Source organism: Lycorma delicatula, chromosome 4, assembly GCF_047948215.1.
Source record: "Lycorma delicatula isolate Av1 chromosome 4, ASM4794821v1, whole genome shotgun sequence".
In the NCBI taxonomy this organism is placed as follows: Eukaryota; Metazoa; Arthropoda; class Insecta; order Hemiptera; family Fulgoridae; genus Lycorma; species Lycorma delicatula.
The window spans coordinates 43,663,889-43,684,856 of record NC_134458.1 but is presented as its reverse complement, the minus strand read 5'-3'; the positions used below and the strand labels follow the sequence as shown (position 1 = coordinate 43,684,856).

The window sequence follows — 20,968 nt, the reverse complement described above, 5'->3', positions numbered from 1 at the left end:
TTTGAATTAAAGATGAAATATTTATTGTAAAATTATGTTACACTTATTGAGACTGTATTAAAAAAAGGAAGAAAAATCATTTGTCATTGAAAAATAGATTATATATTTTATTCAAATAGATAATCATAGACCACATTTACAGTCTTCTGCAGTATATATTGATGAAAGCAAAATTAATACAGATACTAGACTTGCATCAGTAATTAAATTATTTCATTTTTAAGGGTTGAAAACACATTAGATAGTATGTTTAAAAATTAGTATTTTTATTTATTTCAGCTTTTCATTTACTATATGTACATATTCATTAGTTTCAATAGGTATTTGCATAAAAACCTATAAAATAATAAATGATAGCAAAAATAATAGTCTATACAGTTGAAGAAATTTTATGGTTAATTTCACCATAGAACATTCAAATTGCTAAATTAACAAGTGTTAGTACAATCTTTTATTGTTGATTGTAGGTATTTATCGTATCTCTAATCAGTATTTATATGTATCTGGGAATTAAAGTGTTAAAATTAACCACCCTTCTGCATCAGCTCAAATTTTGATTTATAAAAAATCTCTTTGATCAGTAGTTTAACTTATTAATAAATTTGAAAATTACATAATACAAACAAATTAGCAGTTTTTCTGTTTGTTAGATCGTGCTTGGAGTTTGACCTGGACAGGTTTTCATAGTTACTCATTGTAAAAATATTGTCAATGTAGTAAGTGTTCTAACAAACTATTATGATATAAGCGCGATGTATATAGAAGGATATAAACATGCTTTAAGTGTTAAAAACTACTGTTTCTGATTTACAAAAAAGTATTTAACTGATTTTTTTTTTTATAATTGTTTTTGAAAATAATTAAATAATACTTTTTTAATATAATTATATATTAATTTTTGTTTAATGATTTTTGTTCTGTTTATATGCATTGATAACTTTTTTCTGTTTCATTATAGGTATCTATGAATCGCCACTTAAAAGTTTGTCATCCGAAAGAAAAACTTCATTCTTATATATCTTATAAATGTAAACAATGTTTAAGATTGTTTCCTACATTCAAACTATTGGATCAACATGTTCGCACTTGGCATCCATCATGTGTTGTATTCCGGTGTCCTCATTGCCACAGTCCTCTAAAAAATAAAAAATCACTCTATGATCATATTAAGGTACGCATATAAATAAATTTCTATTCAGGATCATATGTCTGTATTTCATTCTGGTTTATTTACAATTTTTTATTGTTAGTCCTAAGTGTGCTTCAGAAGTTTCAAATAGATTACTTACAGATTGAAATAGTGTTTCTTTTTTTACATTAATAATTTTTCAATGTCATTCTTTACTGGAAATGTTCAATGATTGTGCAGCATTTAACAAGAACTTAGACATCTTCAGCATTAGAGGACTAGTGGGTGACCTGAAAGGATTTATATTCTATGCTACTACATAGAATAGATGCTACTGCATAGATTTATATTCTATGCAGTAGCATAGAATATAACTACTGCATATTTATCTATGCTGCTGCAAAGAATATAGCAAAAGGAAAAGATTACTGGAATATATTAAACTTTTCTTAGATAATGTAAAATGAATGGAAGAAGCATTATGAGCATTTATTTGTATATCTTTTATTTTTCTTTGAATACAGGAAAAATGATGATTGAATTTCACATCGCTGCAATCCAGTTAGCTTACATTAATTAACTAATGTAATTGAATTAATTAAGATCTGCTTATATATACAGCCTTACTGAATTAGGTTAAAAATTCCAATTTTAACAATTTTTTTTTAAAGTTTATTTTCTTGCTAGTTTAATTTCTTTATGTATACATTGAGAATCATAACCTGATGGTTGTAGATGACCTGTTTCTAAACACAAGTCATTTGTAAAAATGGCTTATCCAATCTGAAGAACATACATCTCATGCCAGACTTACTAAAGAAAATAAGATTGAAGTAGTTTCCTGGAACCTTTGTTGAGCCAGATATACTTATGCACAGCAGCTGTCAATACCCCCATAATGCTTTTGATTTTGCCCTATGAGCAATACTTTTACTCTGTTCGCTACAGGGACTACCTGTTTATTAAACTTCATTAATTTCAGAGAAAGCAATCCCTTTGTTTTGTGAGTGTTACTTATATATCACTTGCTTTATATGTAAAGCACTAGATTAAATGTACCCTTTCTGTAGGAAACGATGCACTGATCTCTGTAGATCTGAAATTATGCTAAAATAAAGCATTGTTGCTTTTTAGTAACAAATTTTTTTAAATATTTTTATAAGTTATAAACAGAATTTATTGCTGTAAATTTTTGAAGATCTGAACTTAAAATCTTTAAGGTATTTAAAAATGTAGTTCACACTTCATTTTGAAAGAGTACAGGTCTGTAAGAAAAATGCAATTTAAGTAATTCTTGCTTTGATTGTAAATATACTTGTATACATAACAGAAAATTCAATCCATACCTATAAAATTACATCTCTTATAGTAAGTTCACCATTAGCATCTAGGTTTGTAAACTGAAATTACTATTAATTTATTTTAACAGATAATTAATTTTACTAATGTTTAGCCATTGATTATTGTAATATATAGTAAATTTACAATTTTACATTCAAATTAAAAATCATATTTTGGTAGGAAACAAATATTAACAGTATTGAAGAGGGATCAAATAATAAATTTCTAGGATAAAAATGATTTATTGAAAAAGATGACATTATTAAAAAAACAGTCATAAAATGTATAGATATGTTCTATATTTTGGCAAAGCATATTGGCCTCAATTAAACAGCCATACAAAATAGTTAAATGAAAACTTTTTAAGAGGCTTTATTATTACATTTACATTTATATTCTCTGAAATGGGTTACAGATAATCCTTAGATTAGTTTATTAGAAAACTAATGAAGACATTAATTATACTTTTTTTTTCAAAAATGTTATGTAGAGCATAATGACTCCATCTCATACAAACTGATGCACATGAGAGTAGCATGCCATTGCATAAGTTGTTTGGATAATCAATTGGAAATTGATTAATATGTAGTAAGAATGAAATTAGAATGCCCAACTGCAGAAGCCAGATTTAATAAATTAGTTGTTGTAGCTACATTATGTTGTGATTTATTAGTAGCTAATACCTGTGTCAACCAATGCCACAAACATACATATTTTTTTTATTTTTTAAAAACTGTAACCAAATTATTCATGTTTTCTTTATCATATTTATAAAATATAAAAATATTTTATATAAATATATAAAAATTTTATATATATATTGTAATTTGTGTTTTAATAAAGAAACAAAACATTAAAATGTATTTATTTTAGTTCTGTTAAGCATCTAATGTTCATTAATATCCAATCATAATATAACTACTATATGTTTATTACTACTATTACAACAACAACTACTATTACTACTACTACCACCACCAGATTTAATACAACTGACCTAGTTTTCTGAGAAAAAAGTTCATTAGTTGAATTCATTATCAATTAAAAATGTCTTTTTAAATGATTTTTCATAAGTTCAATCTGTTACTCTATTTGGAAGTTTTTATATTAATTTACCCACTTATATATGATTGTGACTATTGAAAAATATATTTCTCACTGTGAATATTACCCTTTAAAAGGAATATTATGATCATGGATGTTTTCATTTTTTTTTAAGGTGTAACGTTTTAAATGCATAATTGTGTCATATATGTACAAGTTAGGAACTGTCAGTAAACTTAGTGACTAAAAACCTACCTAAATGATTTTATATTTAACTGTGATCTAATGACACTTTTCTGATCTTTCAATATTTTTTTGTAAATTAGATCGTTATTAGTCACCTAGCATAATCCCATATCTAATATTTAATATAATGAGACTGCGATTAACTGTTGCATTTAATTTGTTAGCACTCTTAAAAGGGGTTTTCAAAGCATGTACACCAAAGATAGTTGACCATATAAATCACTGTCAGATTAATTCCATGATAAATATTCATTGACAGTAATTACTTAAAATTTACAGTGCATTACTGTTTATTTGTATCCATGTTTATTATATTTATTTAGAAGTTCATTGAATCCTGTCTTTTTTTTCTTATTTAATATTAGTTCATTTCTATTTAAATATTCATTGTTATTTTGTATCCACAAATAATTAAAAAAACTAAGGATTAAAAAGAAATTTAATGAATAAAAATAAACTATACTTGTGTAATAAATTATATGCAAATAATAGCCTAGCACTAGTAGAAGAATTAGGAATTACTTGACGGCCTCTATCTCCACAGCTATACTGTCATAAAAGAAAAAATAGACTAATTAAAATAAACGTATTCAATTATTTGATGGCTAACTATAATTACTTTTGTTCATTTGTTAGAGTTGCCCAATAGAAATTGTTTATTAATTTAGTCAAATGTATCCAGTAAATGTTATATTTTTAAACCAAACATACGTTTTGAATTATTTTTGTGTTGTCATTTATAATAATTTTAGAACTTTTGTTAAAAACAAATTACTTTTTCTCTATTCTTGTTTGATGGGCAATTAGTTAAATGGAAAATTCTGTGTTACACTAAATTCAATTGAATTCCCCAGGTTACCCTATAAATTTTCCTCCAAGTACAGGTAGCAGCTTAACAAAGAATACTTATTTACTACTATTTTGTTTTAGACACAGCATCGTGTAAATCAAACATATCAGTGTGAAGAATGTGGAAGGACTCTTTACAGTAAACGTGCATTATCAATCCACACACAGTTGAAGCATCATCAAACTAATAAATTGAGGTTTAAGTGTCGCCTTTGTGAAAAGTTTTTTGAATCTAAGGATGCTAGGTTTGTTTTATTTTATATACCTATTTATTTATTTGTTAATAATTGTTAAAATATGGACAGCTTTTAATTGAATTAAATTATAGGAGAAAGTTCTCAATTCAGCCCAGAGAGAGTAGAAGCCTCTGATCGGGTAAGTTACTTATGTCCTGAACAAAGGTAGACCCTCTGCAGGTTGATCATCCCCTTTCTCTTCCCATCACCTTTTATTTCTTCTTCCCTGGGCAAGTGCCGCAGGAGTTGGTCATCTGGTAATCGGCAGCAGCAGGCCAGGCACTTTACTGCTGGAGTTTAGTGTATTGTAGTGTTTTATCCTGTATACTTGTAAAATTGTCCAGGGACTCTTGTTTTGTAGGTTCCATAAAGAGCAAAACTAGTGGCTGAGGTGCTTGCTGAGCAAAGATTTTCCTATTCTTATTCCCTAATCAATTAAATCTTGAGCATAAATAAAAGAAAAAAAATATCAATTGGGTTGAACTGAGAACTTTCTTTTATTGAAGTCAACTAAAAGTTCTTAAGTTCAAGTCTTAGTCTTCACCAAATAGACTGGTTTTGATGATGTGTTTTTATTTTATATAGGAAGTTCCTCTTGTAGTCCTACTGTAAGTTTTTCCTTATAACCTAGTGGAAGATATTTATAATGAAAAATTGCATTGTCTACATTGACTGTTTGAAAATATTTTACATATTTTTTCATCTTTGATTTGTGTGGATTTTTGTAACTTAATAATATGAGTCTGATGCCAGACTGATATTCATAGTATTTTTGCACAGAAGGTGCATTATATACAGTTATGGACTCACCTCTAATTTTGATAAAATTTGGAATATACCTTATTTAGGAGCTAAGTTATTTGTTACAGTTAAAATTATTTGTTGGAAATGCCTTTCACTCAAGCTATGTCTAATAAGTTATACAATACCTGCACCCAAACCTTTGTTATTTTGCACTTACGCATGTCATATAGATTATTTGCTGTCTAAACAACTTGGTTTCAGTCAAATTTAGTTAAGAATAAGGTTAGATTTGCTTAAGGTTAAGTTGAGCAGAAGTCTTGTGACTTCATCAGATAAATGACAGTAAATTTTTGTCAAATTTATAAATTACTTGCAAACCAACCTAACCTACCTAACCTTAATTTTGACCTAAATTTAACTAAACTAAATCAAATTTCATTTAAACAAAGTTATTTATTGCATAAATAAAGTATATTACCAAAAGTATTTACCAAACCTACACCTTAAGCTTAAACTAACTCAATTTAGCCGTAAGTGAATCCAATATCATTTTTAACATAATTTAACTGAAGCCAATTATTTAGTCTGAAAATAATGCATATTACACTTATACAGTGCTGAATTATGAAATTTTTGGTGAGGGTACTGTGTTAAAAGTGATGTAATTCAGGTGAAAGACGTTTCTAATGAATAATTTCAGTTGTAACAAATAACTTATGTCCTAAAAAGCTAAATTCCAAATGTCATAAAAATCAGAGGTGAGCCTGTAACTGTATATAATTGCTGTACAGAATTTCATGTAAGTAATTTTGAAAACTTAGATCATAATACTTAAGACTTAGCTCATGATTAGTTAATTTGTTTTTATTCTCTTTCTCTGTATTCCAGTTCTTACCTTTGTAAAGATGCAGGTTTCTCACGTAGTTTTTTTTAAAATATATTTGATTGCATCTTTCTTTTACAGTATTCTAATAGATACTTGCATATCCCAGCACTGTATCATCTGGTCTCTTCCGTATTTCAGATTACGTGTGTTTTTCCACATCTCATTTTAAATATAAATCAGTTAAACTGAGTTTTAATCTTAAACGCGTACTAAGTCAATATGTATAAATTCTCTTCATAAAGTTCATTATCTTCACTACTGATTTAAGAACTAATTGTCAGAAATGATGATTGAATAAGCTAATCCCCATTGTTGTTGTAATCTTCATGTTTCTGTATTATCCCCATGGGTAATTTCAGTTGGTACTAAAAACACAGTGCACTGACTACATTTTATAAAATTTTGTCATTTCAAATTCTGAATAGTGGATTTTCCGTTTTGAAAACACAGTGATGACTTATTGATAATCTAAAGATATTTAAAAGTATTTATTATCATTAAATCATTTATAAGATATTTATTATTATTAAAAAAATCTTGCTATAATGTAGTAAATTGATTTTTTGTTACTATATAAAAATGATTACTTTTTGCTTTCAGAAAAACACATTATCGTATTGATCATGCTACTTTTTGCTTTCAGAAAAACACATTATCGTATTGATCATGCTCAGGAAAATATATTTCATTGTCGAGAATGTGGAAAAGGTTTTGCTTCCAAATCTGGGTTGTATGGACATAAACAAGTACACTTGATGTCTATTGATGCTTTCAAATGTGAACATTGTAACAAGGAATTTTCTGTAAGTATATTTGTTTTAAGGTATTTTATAATTATAATTGTAAATTATTTTATTGAGTATAAATTCTTATATTTTTGTTCTAAACTATTAATTTTGAGTGACAGTCAAATTTACTTTAATTTAATTTTTTTTTCTTTTTTATGTATGTCATAATATGACATTAATTACTATTGACTCCAGACCTTAAATTTTGCCAATTTCTTTTCTTTTAGCTATAAAGTAAGTAATTAGAATGTGATAAAAAAGAATTAGATTAGAATTACAGTAAAACCTGAGTTAACAGAACCTGGATTTAATGGAATCCTGTCTACAGTAGAAAATTTCCCTGGTTCTGTGAATTTTACCAAAGACATGATGTTAATTTTCCCGGAATAACAGAGACCTGGCTAATGTGAAAATGGAAAAAATCTCATGAGTTAACTGAAATATTTTTTGAAAAACATCTACAGTACTGTAATTTATGAAAAAAAAAATGTATACCCATTTAATGCTGTACATAAAGTACAGTACTAAATTTTTCCACGATATAAAATAGAATACATATACTGTACAGTATTATACATACTATATATATTATACTGTACTATGCTATGTTACAAATTATCCTGCATAAACAAAAATAAAAATTAGTCATGTCAGATTTGTAACTGATAAATTCACACTTAACACTACATAGATGTTTACATTTTCAGTAACTCGTCACCAATCATAATAGGTGACGACAAACAGACAGGCAGAGACTATTAAAACCTTGTGCAGGTGACAGCACACAGTCATTGTTTTGGCTACTTACAGTAAATTAACCTTTATGATTACTGCCCTGTGAATCATAACTTAATACACTCTCATCACTCCTTACCTCAAGTCACAATTTTTATTTAAATTATTTATGTAATGCCACTATACGTAACTTATCCATGTATAATTTTCATTCATTACAACAAACTCTTCTTTACTGTGTGTGTGTGTGTGTGCGCGCGCATGCGTATGCATTTTTGTTTTCCATTCACTTGCTGAATTTATCATTTTAATTTTTTATTTTTATGGATCCATATTACAGTTCAGTACCTAAAGTACAGAACTGTACAGTGCAATTGTTAGTTTAGTGTTCTTCCGGACACTGTGTATTACAAAAAGCAAAGTAATTGAACCCAATGAAAAAGATAAACTGTTCATTAAAAACTCAGTTGAAAAATTTGACATAGGTAAGACTCAAATCTATGAAATTTAAAAAAATAAAAGCGAGTTAAAAACTGAATGGTTAAATAAAAGGCATATGTGAAAAACTGGCAATGAAGAAATTAACAAAATTGTTTGGGAGTGGTTTGTGAGTGTGAGGGCAAGAAAGTTACTGATTTCACGAGTAGCTGTATAGCACCAAGCTCAGGAAATTGAAAAAAAATAATCAATTTTTTTTCTTATTATAAAGACTAAATTACATAATGAACAGTAATAAAGTACATTTAGGTTAATTTAAATTATGTTTACTTATAAAAGTTATTACTTTAAGGTACTGAAATTCATCAATAATTTTGAAGTAAATTATCAGTTCCTAAATTTAAGATTTTTAAAATTAAAATATGAAAATTGTTTTACAATCCAGTATACATAAGATAGAAATTTTGTGCTTGCGAATTCACTAACAAACTACTGTACAATCCACTGCTGAAAATGAAATGGGGTTCTGGTACACTACCATATTTTTCCTTTTTAATTGTATAGTCCACTAGTTCATCCCTGCATTCACCAGAATCCTGTTCACAACGAAAAATATTTTCAGTCCTGTGAAATTCTGTTAACTGCTAGTTTGTATACTGGCATTTCATGTTTTTGTGTCTAAGTATTATTTTATAAAATTCAAACTGGTTAATACATTCATTATTTATAGTAATATTTTTATTTATTTGATTCTTGCATATCTGTTTCTATTTTTTCTTTATATTTTTATATTCAAAAAATGTATTTTATATTTCCATTCTCTATGTAAATTGTAGTTTTTCTGTTAAATATATTTAATTTCTTTAATATTATCTTGGGCTTGTTTGTCTATTGATTGTTAAAATAAAACTATAATATCATCCACCTATTGATCATGCCATGTAAGTTTATCATGAGTATTGGTAATACAATATATGACGATTTGTTAAAACTTTTGCTAATCCTTTTGCCTCTGTCTGTTAATAATAAATAAACTACCTAGTTTGTTACTTTGCGAACAGAACTTACCAACTCAGACACTTTTTACATCTCTTTTAATCTTTTTACTATTAGTAAACTATAATTTATTATTCTTTTTACTATTACTGAACTATAATTTATTATTAGAAACTTCTGAGATTTCATTCGCCAATTCTTGAAATATTATACTTCTGTGAAATAACATTATATCGCATTACATGATAACAGGAATTAAAAAAAAACATTTCCTTGGAAGTTATGGCTGTAGGTTTTCATTGCAATAAACTGATTCAGACATATGATTTTATAACTGTGTTTTTTCATTCCTGTAAAATTTGTAATAACCAAATGTGATACTCAATTGTTGATATCGTTGTCATAAATTATATTCTTTTAAATGGATTTTTAATTAAGATTGTAGGCAGAATAATTGATGTTTCTACATTTTGATCATAAGGAAATATATATAGGAAGGATTTATTTTTCTGGTCAAGTGAGTGGTAGAATTTCTGTAAAAATGCTATTTGTAAGACCAGAACCAAACTGTGTTTATTTTGTTATAAATTATAAAATTTTATAATTTCAAAATAGTTCCCTTAGTAATAATATATCCTTTCTATTATTAGAGACGAGATAGTTATAATGAGCACCTGCAGATTCACACTGGACCACGTCATAGATGTCCACACTGTGGGAAAGAGTTTGTGCAACGATCAAATATGATTCGTCATATTAGAATTCATACAGGTAATGTATTATAATGTTTATATAAAATTTGTTGTACTGTTTTACAACAAATGCTTGAAGTCGTACTTAACTCCTTTTGCTTATCAAAATCATTCCAATAAATAATTTTTTCAAGCAAATTCAATTCATTATTATAAAATTTTCATTTTGCAACTTAATGTGCTTACAATATTTTTTAAAATTATTTTTATCAGTACATTGATGTGCTTTTTTCTGTTAGTCATAATTAGTGTAATGAAGGTGATCATATTTTATTTACATAGACGGACTGCTCGAACATTTATGTTTTCATTTATTCATACATACAAACATTGTATGTATCTGATCCCCATTCAGTTTATTATATTTGGGTATTGAAAAAACTTCTTTATCTGCTTCTTCCTGGCCCAAAAGTTGCTCTCTATTTCTACTTCCTTCCTGATATTGTTTTTGTTCTCAACCCCTTCCATAACACTATCTTTCTATCTGTTCTTTTCTGCCTTTCCCTTTGGCTGTCCTGTCACCCATATCTTCATCTGCCTTCATATCTTCCCCCCTCCCACCAATGCTTTGATGTAATCAAACTATTATACTAGTTTTCCCAATTCTCTTTGTCAGACTATTCATTCCTAATCCCTTCTGCTTTCACACTCCTTACTTTATCTCTTCACACCTTACTTGTTGTACTTCTTTAGAGCTTTATTTCTCCAGCCTGTATTCAGACATTGTTGCTACTTTGTGGGAGGCTAACAAAATATTGCATTGTTCAAATGCTCGGCTATTCATAATTGTTTTTTTTGTTGGTTAACATTCATTCTGTGAATAAACTGATTTCTTTTATGCTTAAATATAAAAAAAAAGTTTTCATGCTTTAAATTTGATAAATAAATATTTTAAATCAATTAATTTAGTTTTTATGTATTTATGTGAGGGAAATACTCATTTTGTAGGCTTTTATTTGCACGTTTGAAGAGTTTTTCAACATTTTTTTTGTTTCCTTTTAATTAGCCGATAGTTTTGAAATGGTCAATCTGTTCAACATAATTTTTAAAAGTGAAAATTATGAAATATCTATATAAAAGTTCAGTGCAAATAAACATTTGATTGTCAATGTAAAGATAATTTCAGAGATTTTTTCCATTTTTAATATTTAATTTTTTTTTTCTTTACAAAAACTATTCAATGTTTGGGGAAAAACAAATTTATTCATGTTTGTAAAATTATCATAAAAATGTGCATTAAAACTTTATTTGCCAATAATGCAACTGTTATGGGAAAGAACCAAAAATGAATAGTAAGAGTTAAAAAGTAATATAGTGAAACATTGACATAGTCAATCTATTAAAAGTAGTTTGTCTGGAAAATAAAACTTTTTTAAAGTTAAACATTTTATGTTATATAAAAGAATTAATTTTTAATCCTCTCTATATGTATAATGTATAAATTATCCAATTTAAAAAGAATTAATTTAAAACTTTGGTTTGACTTACAGAATTACCATCCTCTCTCACGATTATAAGTCTTGTATAAGTATAGTAACAATAATAATGATGAAGATTTATGAAGGTTTTGTGTTATAATTTACAATATTTAATAAAAAATTATTTTTGCAGGAGAGAAACCATACAAGTGCTCACATTGTGATAAGACATTTAGCGATAAAGGAGCTTGCAATGCACATATACGTGTGCATACTAGAGAGGAAGTCAGCCCTTGTCCATATTGTGGCAAAACTTTTTCAAAGAAACAGGTGCATTATCCAGATTTTCATTTGTGGTTATATGTCTTTATTTATTTTATTTATAATTAATTACATAGCTCAGACGAAATTGCATACGATGGACCTCTCTTGCATGACAATGCCTTGGCACACATGGCAGCAGTTTTAACATATTATTCTGTCGCAAATCAAATCACTGTCTTATCCCATCCGCCCTATTCAATCGACTAGGCTCCAGCAGACTACTTTTTGTTCCCAAAACTCAAGTTGAAGATAAAAATGTTTCAATGGGTATTCTAGCCATCTAAAGGGCCTGCACCTAGCAGTTGAAGGCGATCCCACAAAGTGATTTCTCCAGAGAATTTGACAGGCTTTACTGGCACTGTAACATGTGTATAACTACAGAAGAGTTGTATGTAGAGGGCTGATTTGAGTAAATTCATTTAATTTAAATCTGTATTTTTATTTTATTTAGTTCAGGAACTTTTCAGACATATTGTGTATGTGATTTTTACTCACTAAAAAAAAAAAAAAAAAATTTTCCTATTTTCACGTTGAAATACATTATATAGTGCATATTATATTTCTGTAACTAAACACAGAAATAAAATTATTAATAACATTGTGGATCCTATGATTACGTTTTTTTTTTAATTGTGTGTGCATGTGCATACACTGTGTGCTACATACCTGATAAAATTATAGACAGTAAGTTGTTACCAACATTATAAATGTAGTAATAATAAAATTCAATTTACTCTGATAATTTGTGCACATACTTCAATTAATTATCAAAATTTGCAGTATGATATAAATTTGCATACTGCAATCACCAAATTTTGCTGATAATTTTCAAAGAACTCTGCTGCCTGTATGTACAGCCAGTTATAGAACCTACGAGCTCACCATTGGGTTCAAAGTATGGTGAAGGCAGCCTGATCTTCAGTTGGATAATTGGATGGTAATCACTTGACACCAAATTAAGGTTGTAAAAAATTTCCCACATAAACTGCTGTATATTGAAAATGGTATAAAATTAATTTTCATAAGTAAAGTTGTGGAAGTATTCTAGGTTTGAAATATAATTGGCTGGAGCAGCTGGCCAGGGAACTAAAAAAGTTCATGGATAAGAATGTCAAACACAGTATTAAAGAGCTGGAGGGGGATCGGAGTTGCTGTCAAGGACTTACAACGAGTGGTCAGTTCCCTTTCCACCCCATTGCAGAGGAACGAGACTATCAGGACAGCCATCCAGACTGTTGTTGCTACTGGGTGTCTGTCCTATTCTGGATTGCTGATCTGAAAACCGTCAGGACCAGGGTTATGGTCCCTGATAAAGCAGAAATACTCTCCATTTGAAAATTAGGGGAACAAATGGAGATCAAAGTAAAAGAGGATAAAAATAACGCCAGATCATTTAAACAGGCTGTTATTATTGTCTTAAAAGAAGTATTGGTATACACGAGGACTAAAACAGCAGCACTCCGTATTCAGGATCTTGAATGCGACATAAGAACAGATATTGATAAAAACTTTGAGAGATTGCTAGTTTGGATTTGCTGGAAAATGTGCAGTACATCATCAGAATAGGTTACGGTAACCCTAAGGTAGCCATATGCAGATTGCCCTTATGCAGATATGCAGATACGCCTCAGAGATGGGCGTGGATATTGCGCTTGTCTCTGAACTGTACGTAATTCACTCCTGACCGGGGTGGCATCTGTCAGGAGGTGGAGGTGCTGCCGTCTGGACATGCAGGTCTTTACCTATCAGAGAAGTTTGTCTAGGAAGAACTTACATTAAGGCAAGAGTTGGAAAAATCTACCTTTACTCTTGCTATATATTGCTGAACATTCCAAATGAGAGGTGTGAGGAGGAGTTGGCTGATAGGGTGAAGGATTTTCTCGTGCATCGCCTGCACTAATCACAGATTTCAACGGATGGTCCATGCATTGGGGATCTGTTAGGACTGACAATCGTGGAAGAACATTAATGGAAACAGCTGCAGCGCTGGACCTTATCTGTCTGAATACTGAAGATGTTTTTACATTCAGGTGCGGTGCAACAGGATCTATTTTTGACATAATGTTTGTGATTTCAGAGCTGGCCATGCCTATTGGTAATCGGCAGGTATGGGGGGCTTCTCTGGTAATGACCATCAGCTGGTCAACAACAATGATGGAGGAAGAATCTGGTGGAGAAGGCCCTCCAACATTCATTGGTTGGAGCACCAAAAACCTGGATCCTGGTGCTTTTACACAGGTGCTTGACCTCAGAAAAGTAAGCGAAGGGCGCACAGCAAAGGAGAAGGCATCTCATTTGTTGGATTCAATTGAGGTGATGTGTGCCAGTGTACCATGAAGGTATTCCAGAAAGGGGCACCTGCCATTATACTGGTGGACACCTGAAATCGGGAAAAGAGGAAGGCCTGCCAAAGGGATAGGAGATGCATGGTGAGGACGTACCTTCCTGTCCTTAGCGACATCCTTATTTATAGATATCGTGAATGCAAGAAGAATCTTGTTAAATGCATCAGAGAAGCTAAGAAGAGGTCTTGGAAGAAACTAATTTCATAAGTAGAAATGTATCCATGGGGCAGGTCTTTCAACATACTGGTAAGGAAGGCCCTAAGGCCTGGAGCTCCTGTTACTCAGGATGTTCATGAGATTCAGAATATAACAGATGGGCTCTTTCCTGAAGGAGAGGAGTGTAAGATTGATAAGAGGAGTGAACAGGAGAGCCCTCCTCCTGTTACTTAAACTGAACTTTTGGAGGCAGCACCCAATTACCTCCAGCTAAGGCGCCGGGTCCAGACTGGCTGCTGAATTCAGTGGTCAAGATGGTAGTTTGGGGTGAGCTAGAGGATTTTGAGATTTACAACAGTTGCCTAATGGAAGGCGTATTCCCTGAGATAGGGAAGTGCCAGTGGCTGGTGCTTGTCGCGAAACCTGGGAGAGATCTGGCACTCCCTTCTTCTTACTGGCCACTGGCAGTGATAGATGTGCTGGGCATGATACAGGAGTGTATGCTCCAGAACAGAATATCTCAGGCACTCAAGGAGGGTGCGGCCTCTCTGCTAGTCAGTATGGCTTTTGCAGGTTTAGGTCCGCCCTTGATGCTGTGGCGGCGGTTTGTGAGGTGGCTAGTAGAGCTGCAAGAGGGGAACGGTGAGGAATTTCTGCCCTTGTCACTGTAGACATGAGAAATGCATTTAACTGCATTTCTCATGTTGCCATAATGTAGGTCTGTGGAGGAACATAAAGTGATTTTGTATTTGCGACGAATGGTTCATTCCCACTTATCGGGGCGCAGGCTTGAGTGTTGGGTATCTCCTGATACCCAACACTCAAGTATCTCCTGATAGACTCCAAGGTACCCAACACTCAAGAGGTGTTGGGTATCAGTTCTTTGCAACCTTCATAGAGGAGTGCCTCAGGGGTTGGTACTTGGACCAACTGTCTGGAACCTGAGTTACAATGGCGTTCTTTGAGTTGCCCTTCTGCAGGACATAATGATGTTTGGTTATGCTGACCAATAATAAATTATGCTGGCCGATAATAAAGCACCTCAGCATATGGATAGATACCACGTTAAGAGTTAGCACATAAGCAGTAGAGGCAGCTAATAAAGCCGAGAGGACTGCAGGATTAATAGCTGGCCTTCTACCTAATACTCTGAACCGACTATACATTGGAGAAGATTATTAGCGAGAGTGATATATGTTACAGTACTGTACGGGGAGGAGCTTTGGGCGATGTAACAAGATTTGCAAAGTATCGTGGAAGACTAGAGTTGGTTGCGAATCATAGCAGCATATAGAACAGTCCCTAAGAAGGCAGCTGAAGTCTTGGTGGGTGCAGTGCCAATAGATTTGGTTATTTTGCTGAAGAAGAGGCTCTGAGAGCAGAGGCCCCTACCGTGAAGTGACAAAAAGCGCATAACGTCCTAGATAACAGAAGAATTAATGGAGACTTAGCAGGAACAGATGGGTCCACCAACCTTTAGTGGCGTCACTAAAGGTTGGTGGACCCATCACCATATAACCAACATCCAGAGTTGGTGTAGGAGGACCTATGGCTCACCGGGATACAGTTTAACACAGTTCCTGGCGGGTCATGGTGTATTTGTATAAATATGGCCTGGACCACACGGATGGCTGCCCTGACTGCGATGAGGAAGACACTCCTGACTACGTGTATTTCTCTTTCGCGCTCTGATGAAGAATGCAGGGAGATGTTAAATATGTTAGGCTTGGAAGATATGTTCCATCCAAAGGACACAAAGCATAACTTAAAAGGAGTTAAAGAATGGAAAGCGGTTGAGAGCTATGTTAAGAAGGTGATGGATAAGCTACATATTTATGAAGAGTCCTGCCAGGAAATGAGACGTCAGAGGGTGCTAGGGTGGATAGGTCCATAGCTGAGCACTTAGGGGGCCCTCCGAGCACATGGGGATTGCCTCTGCACAATGAGGCAGTGGGCGCTCCGCATTTTGGTGCCCGACAGCATGACACTCTCCTTTACTAGACGTAAAGGTCTATTAAAAAAAAGGTAACTATCTGAACATAGTTACATAAACATAACTATGTTCAGATACTTCTGCTTACAAAAAGAAAATTATTCTAAGAGGCATATTAATTACGTGTAAATAATAAAACCCAGTTAAAATATTATCACATGTAAGTATTAATTTGTTACAAAGTAGATCTGTTAATGAAAATAATGTATAATATATTTTAAAGTAATTATTTCATTTCAGAAACTGAAATACCACATTCGTAAACATACTGGTGAAGGACTTGTTGTGTGTGAAGTTTGTGGAAAGGTAAATACTGATTTAAAATAAACTATTTCTTACTTGTCCACTGTAATTTTTGCAGTGTAATTTTAACACTTTTAATCATTTTTATTATTATAATAAAAATAAAATAATATATGTATTATGTAAAAACTGCTATATATGCTGCCACATCACACTATAGTAACATAAAACTCAATTTAAATTACTGTTGCTAAATTGTAAAATATGAAAGCACTTGTTTTAAGTATTTCCAGTCATTAGTAGTGGATTGTATTTTTGTAGTCATATTGGGATAAAAATATTACTTTTATAGCTTTCATCTGTGTTTTTAGTAGTTACTTTTATTAAAGTTTATTCATTGCTTTAATTTATTAATTTATAGTATCTACTGACTATGATTGTATAATAGTCATAATGGCCATCTAGTTATATATTTTAAGTTACCTTTTTGTAAATTATTTGTGAACACATTCTTGCTAGTATAACAAGAATAATAATAACAAGAATGGTGTGACCTTATTAAAAATTCACTTTTAAATATCTTGAATTCATTTTCAGTTTAACCCTGCTGTTCTGTTCTGGTCAATATTACCTGAAAGAGCTCTTGTTCCACTGTCATTTCTTTTCTGTTAAAGATTTTACTTTAGGTTTTTAGGGCTTATATTTTGAAGTATTTAGCCACATGATTGTTTTTAATATTTGTTATTACTGCCTTATTTTTCTAGTTTTGTACTAGTGTATGGTTTGGGTCAATATGACCCAATGCATATTTTATATTATATTACATAGTTTTACCCCCTGTGGATGAGGTGGGTTGGAATATGTGGTTGTCTGTGTACAGTGTAATGCCCTTGTTTTCTTGGAAGTTTGACATGTCTGAACTTGCGTGTATTATATCATATCATCATCTTCCATCGGGAAACACTACTTAGATGAAATAAATGATTCATAAAAAAAGGAAACAAGCATTATGTAACTGAATATGTTTACAAATTTTACATGACTGTTGTAATTATGCATCTCAACATGAATTTTTGTCATGTCTGGATATGTCACTTGCGCACATAACAGGGACGGTAATATAAATATAGCTGCAAACAATTCCATTTGTTTAGTCTGATTTCATTGTTTTATATAGTTCAATATGAGTATGACAAATCAAATAGAACAGAGTGAAGGTTCAAGAAAGTACACCAGTTTCCAGCAGTGAAGAAGAATTGTCAGAGATTGAAAATCATACAAGTGCCAAAATTGATAATGATAGGGATGCCTCTGGTGAGAATAGTGGAGCAAGGAAAAAAAAACTCTGCAGCAAACTCAAATATACTTTCTAAGGATGGAGAGATAAGTGGAAGGTGGAGCCTCCACAAAAAATACAGACCACAAGCTGTCCAAAACATTATCAAAAATGCACCCAGTGTCACAAGATATGCATCTTCCAGGATAACATACTTGGTGAATTAATTTCATCTTATTTTCAATTCTATCAAAATGAAGTGATAAAAATAACTATCATTGAGGCGTCTCAAGTTTATGGAGAAAAATAGAAGAATTTAGAAATCCCATATCAGGAATACTGTGGATTCTTGTTACTGATGGGGGTTTAATAATCCCATGGGGAATCAACAAAAAGCTTATGGGATCCAGACACTGGTCGTCCCACATTCCAAGCAACAATGTTCCTTGAAATGTTTCGTTCAATATCTCGAGTTTCAGGTTTTGATAATATGTTAACCATCAAGAGTGAAGGCGTTCATAATAAATAAGCTCCTGGGAAAAGTGGGTAGAAGTTCTACCAAAATTATATTATCCTGATGAAAATGTAACAATTGATGAACAATTATTTGTTTTTGTAACCATTGAAAGTTGTTTTTTGTAACACCAGAAAGTTGTTATTTTATACAAAATACAAATAATTTCATAAAAAATATTACATGGGTCATATTGATCTGAACAGTATGTTAATGCAGTAATTTTTTTTTTTTTTAGTACCTTAAGTAAAAATCTGATATATTTAATATATATTTTAACAAATTTTAAAAGAATATATTTTCAGTACTAGCATTTATCTTCATTTTATGAAGTGTTTAAAATAATTTTTATAATTTTTTGACAACCTATCCAGTTATACATCTGTTAATTTTATTATAAATTTATAACATTATTTAAAGGTTTTATTATTAATATATCAACAATTACAAAATTTCTGTTATGAAGTTAATATTTTATATATACATAATAAATTAATAAACACTTAATACAGATTATACAAGAAAATGTCTTAGAAATTGAAAAAAACTAGATGATAAAAAAAACAATTCTCATGATTAAAGTGCATGTATATTAATTTATTATTTACAAGTGTCAATAACTGTGTGCAATAGAAGCAGTTAATATATGTGTATTCATGAACTGACCCCAAAAAACCAGGAAAAAAAGATTTTAATTAAAAATATGTAAAGAGCTCCTATAAACATGTGTGTAGAATCACAGTTTTCTGCCTCTCTGTTTTTGATTATTTATAAAATTTAATTCTTCCAGTAGTTGCTTTATATTTTTCTATATATTTACCACTTTAGACAGAGGTTTATACTACATCAAAAAATATACTCTTATATGGAAATACAAATTAAAAAATTGTTAAAAACTAATCTCTTTATATTTAACATTTTTTAAACAATTTTTTTAAATTTATATTTTCATTTATATGTTGGATGAGATCTCTGCTTCAAGTGATAAACATAGAGGGCGAAAAAACAGCAAGTGGAAAAATTAAGTTTTATGAATAATTATATTTTGCTGCTAGAATGAATTACTTACAAAGTAATAAGTGCAATATTACATCAGGGATCTTCAATTCGTGAAGGTCATTATGCTAGTTTTATTAATAAAGGAAAATATGGTATGAAGTGAATGATATGACTATCAACAAAAACAAAATTGGCTAAGAAATTTTTTAAAAATGTATATTTGTCTGTTCTAGAAAGGCAATAAATTTTAATAATAAATCCATAAGATAACAGTCAGTAATTCATAAAAAAAATAAAAGAATAATCTTAACAAAATGCAGTGATATCCAAAAAATTTACAGTGAAATTCTAAACCATATAGTAAGAGTCTCTCAGATATCATTTCTTCCGGTCAAAAAACAAAAAATTTCTGTAATATAAATAAAACTATTTTTAAAAAAATTATACTTATATCAAAAAAGTAAGACACTACATTTCTGTTATCAAAATCTGTTATTAATTTAGAATTTTGTTTAAAAAAAAATACATGTTAAATATGTAATAGACGATAGATATGCAATAATAGATAAACACTGTTTAAGTGTTCCATATAATAAGCAAAAAACAGAAAAATTTGTTATAAAACTCTTACCAGCCCAATTTCATTTATATGTAATACGTATCAGATTTACAGAAATAATATAATTCTTTTGATTATTTGTTGTATGAAATCGGGCCAGTGAGATTTGTAACAAATTTTTCTATTTTTTGCTTATTATATGGAACACTTAAACATTGTTTATTGTCTACTACGTATATTTAACATGTATTTTTTTTTAACAAAATTCTAAATTAATAACAGGTTTTTATAATAGAAATGTAGTGTCTTACATTTTTTGATATCAGTATTGTTTTGTTAAAAACAGTTTTATTTATATTACAGAAATTTTTGTTTTTTGAAATGATATTTTTTTTTTGCAGAAGAAATGATATCTATGAGACTCACCGTACAGTTTTACAATTTCATTGTCATTTTTTTTGATTTCTATTTACTCCATTAAGAAATGGTATAATTTTTTTTAGTTGTAATCAAACTGCATGATTTAATCAATTTCTCTACTTATTGATTAAAAATGAATTTTTTCTTTCACTTGATACTTTGCTAAAATGAATTCAGAGCAAGTAAATAAAGAAGAAAAATTGTTTCTCTAAGCAAAGAAGCAAGTTTAAAAAAAAGGATGTTTCTACCAATGTTTCTTGAGTATTATGCTCTTTGTTTTTACCAGTGTTTTTTGTGTTTAATATATCTTTAGTGAATACATAAAGTAATAACTGTTAAAAGGAGAATGCCATTCCCATAAATATATTATGTTATAAGAGATCGTATTTCAGTTTATTTATGAGTACCTTCCTGTGCATTGTTTCTGTTTTGTATTAAGCATAAGATTAACAACTATATATAATGGTCTTATTTGTTCTTGTAAGACATGAAAAGAATACATTTTAAACAATATGTAGAGAATATTTCAATTGTATG

At 30.3% G+C, this 20,968-nt stretch overlaps 1 protein-coding gene across 1 annotated transcript in view; it reads left to right on the top strand.

Annotated features, from left to right (window-relative positions):
- The window catches only part of LOC142323327 (uncharacterized), a 41,488-nt gene that overhangs the window by 10,654 nt on the left and 9,866 nt on the right, over positions 1-20,968 (top strand). Inside the window, exons 4-9 of the mRNA XM_075362813.1 lie at positions 959-1,171; positions 4,691-4,854; positions 7,119-7,278; positions 10,083-10,203; positions 11,796-11,932; positions 16,661-16,726. Coding sequence (XP_075218928.1) covers positions 959-1,171; positions 4,691-4,854; positions 7,119-7,278; positions 10,083-10,203; positions 11,796-11,932; positions 16,661-16,726 — 861 coding nt within the window. The remainder of the gene's footprint in view (positions 1-958; positions 1,172-4,690; positions 4,855-7,118; positions 7,279-10,082; positions 10,204-11,795; positions 11,933-16,660; positions 16,727-20,968) is intronic.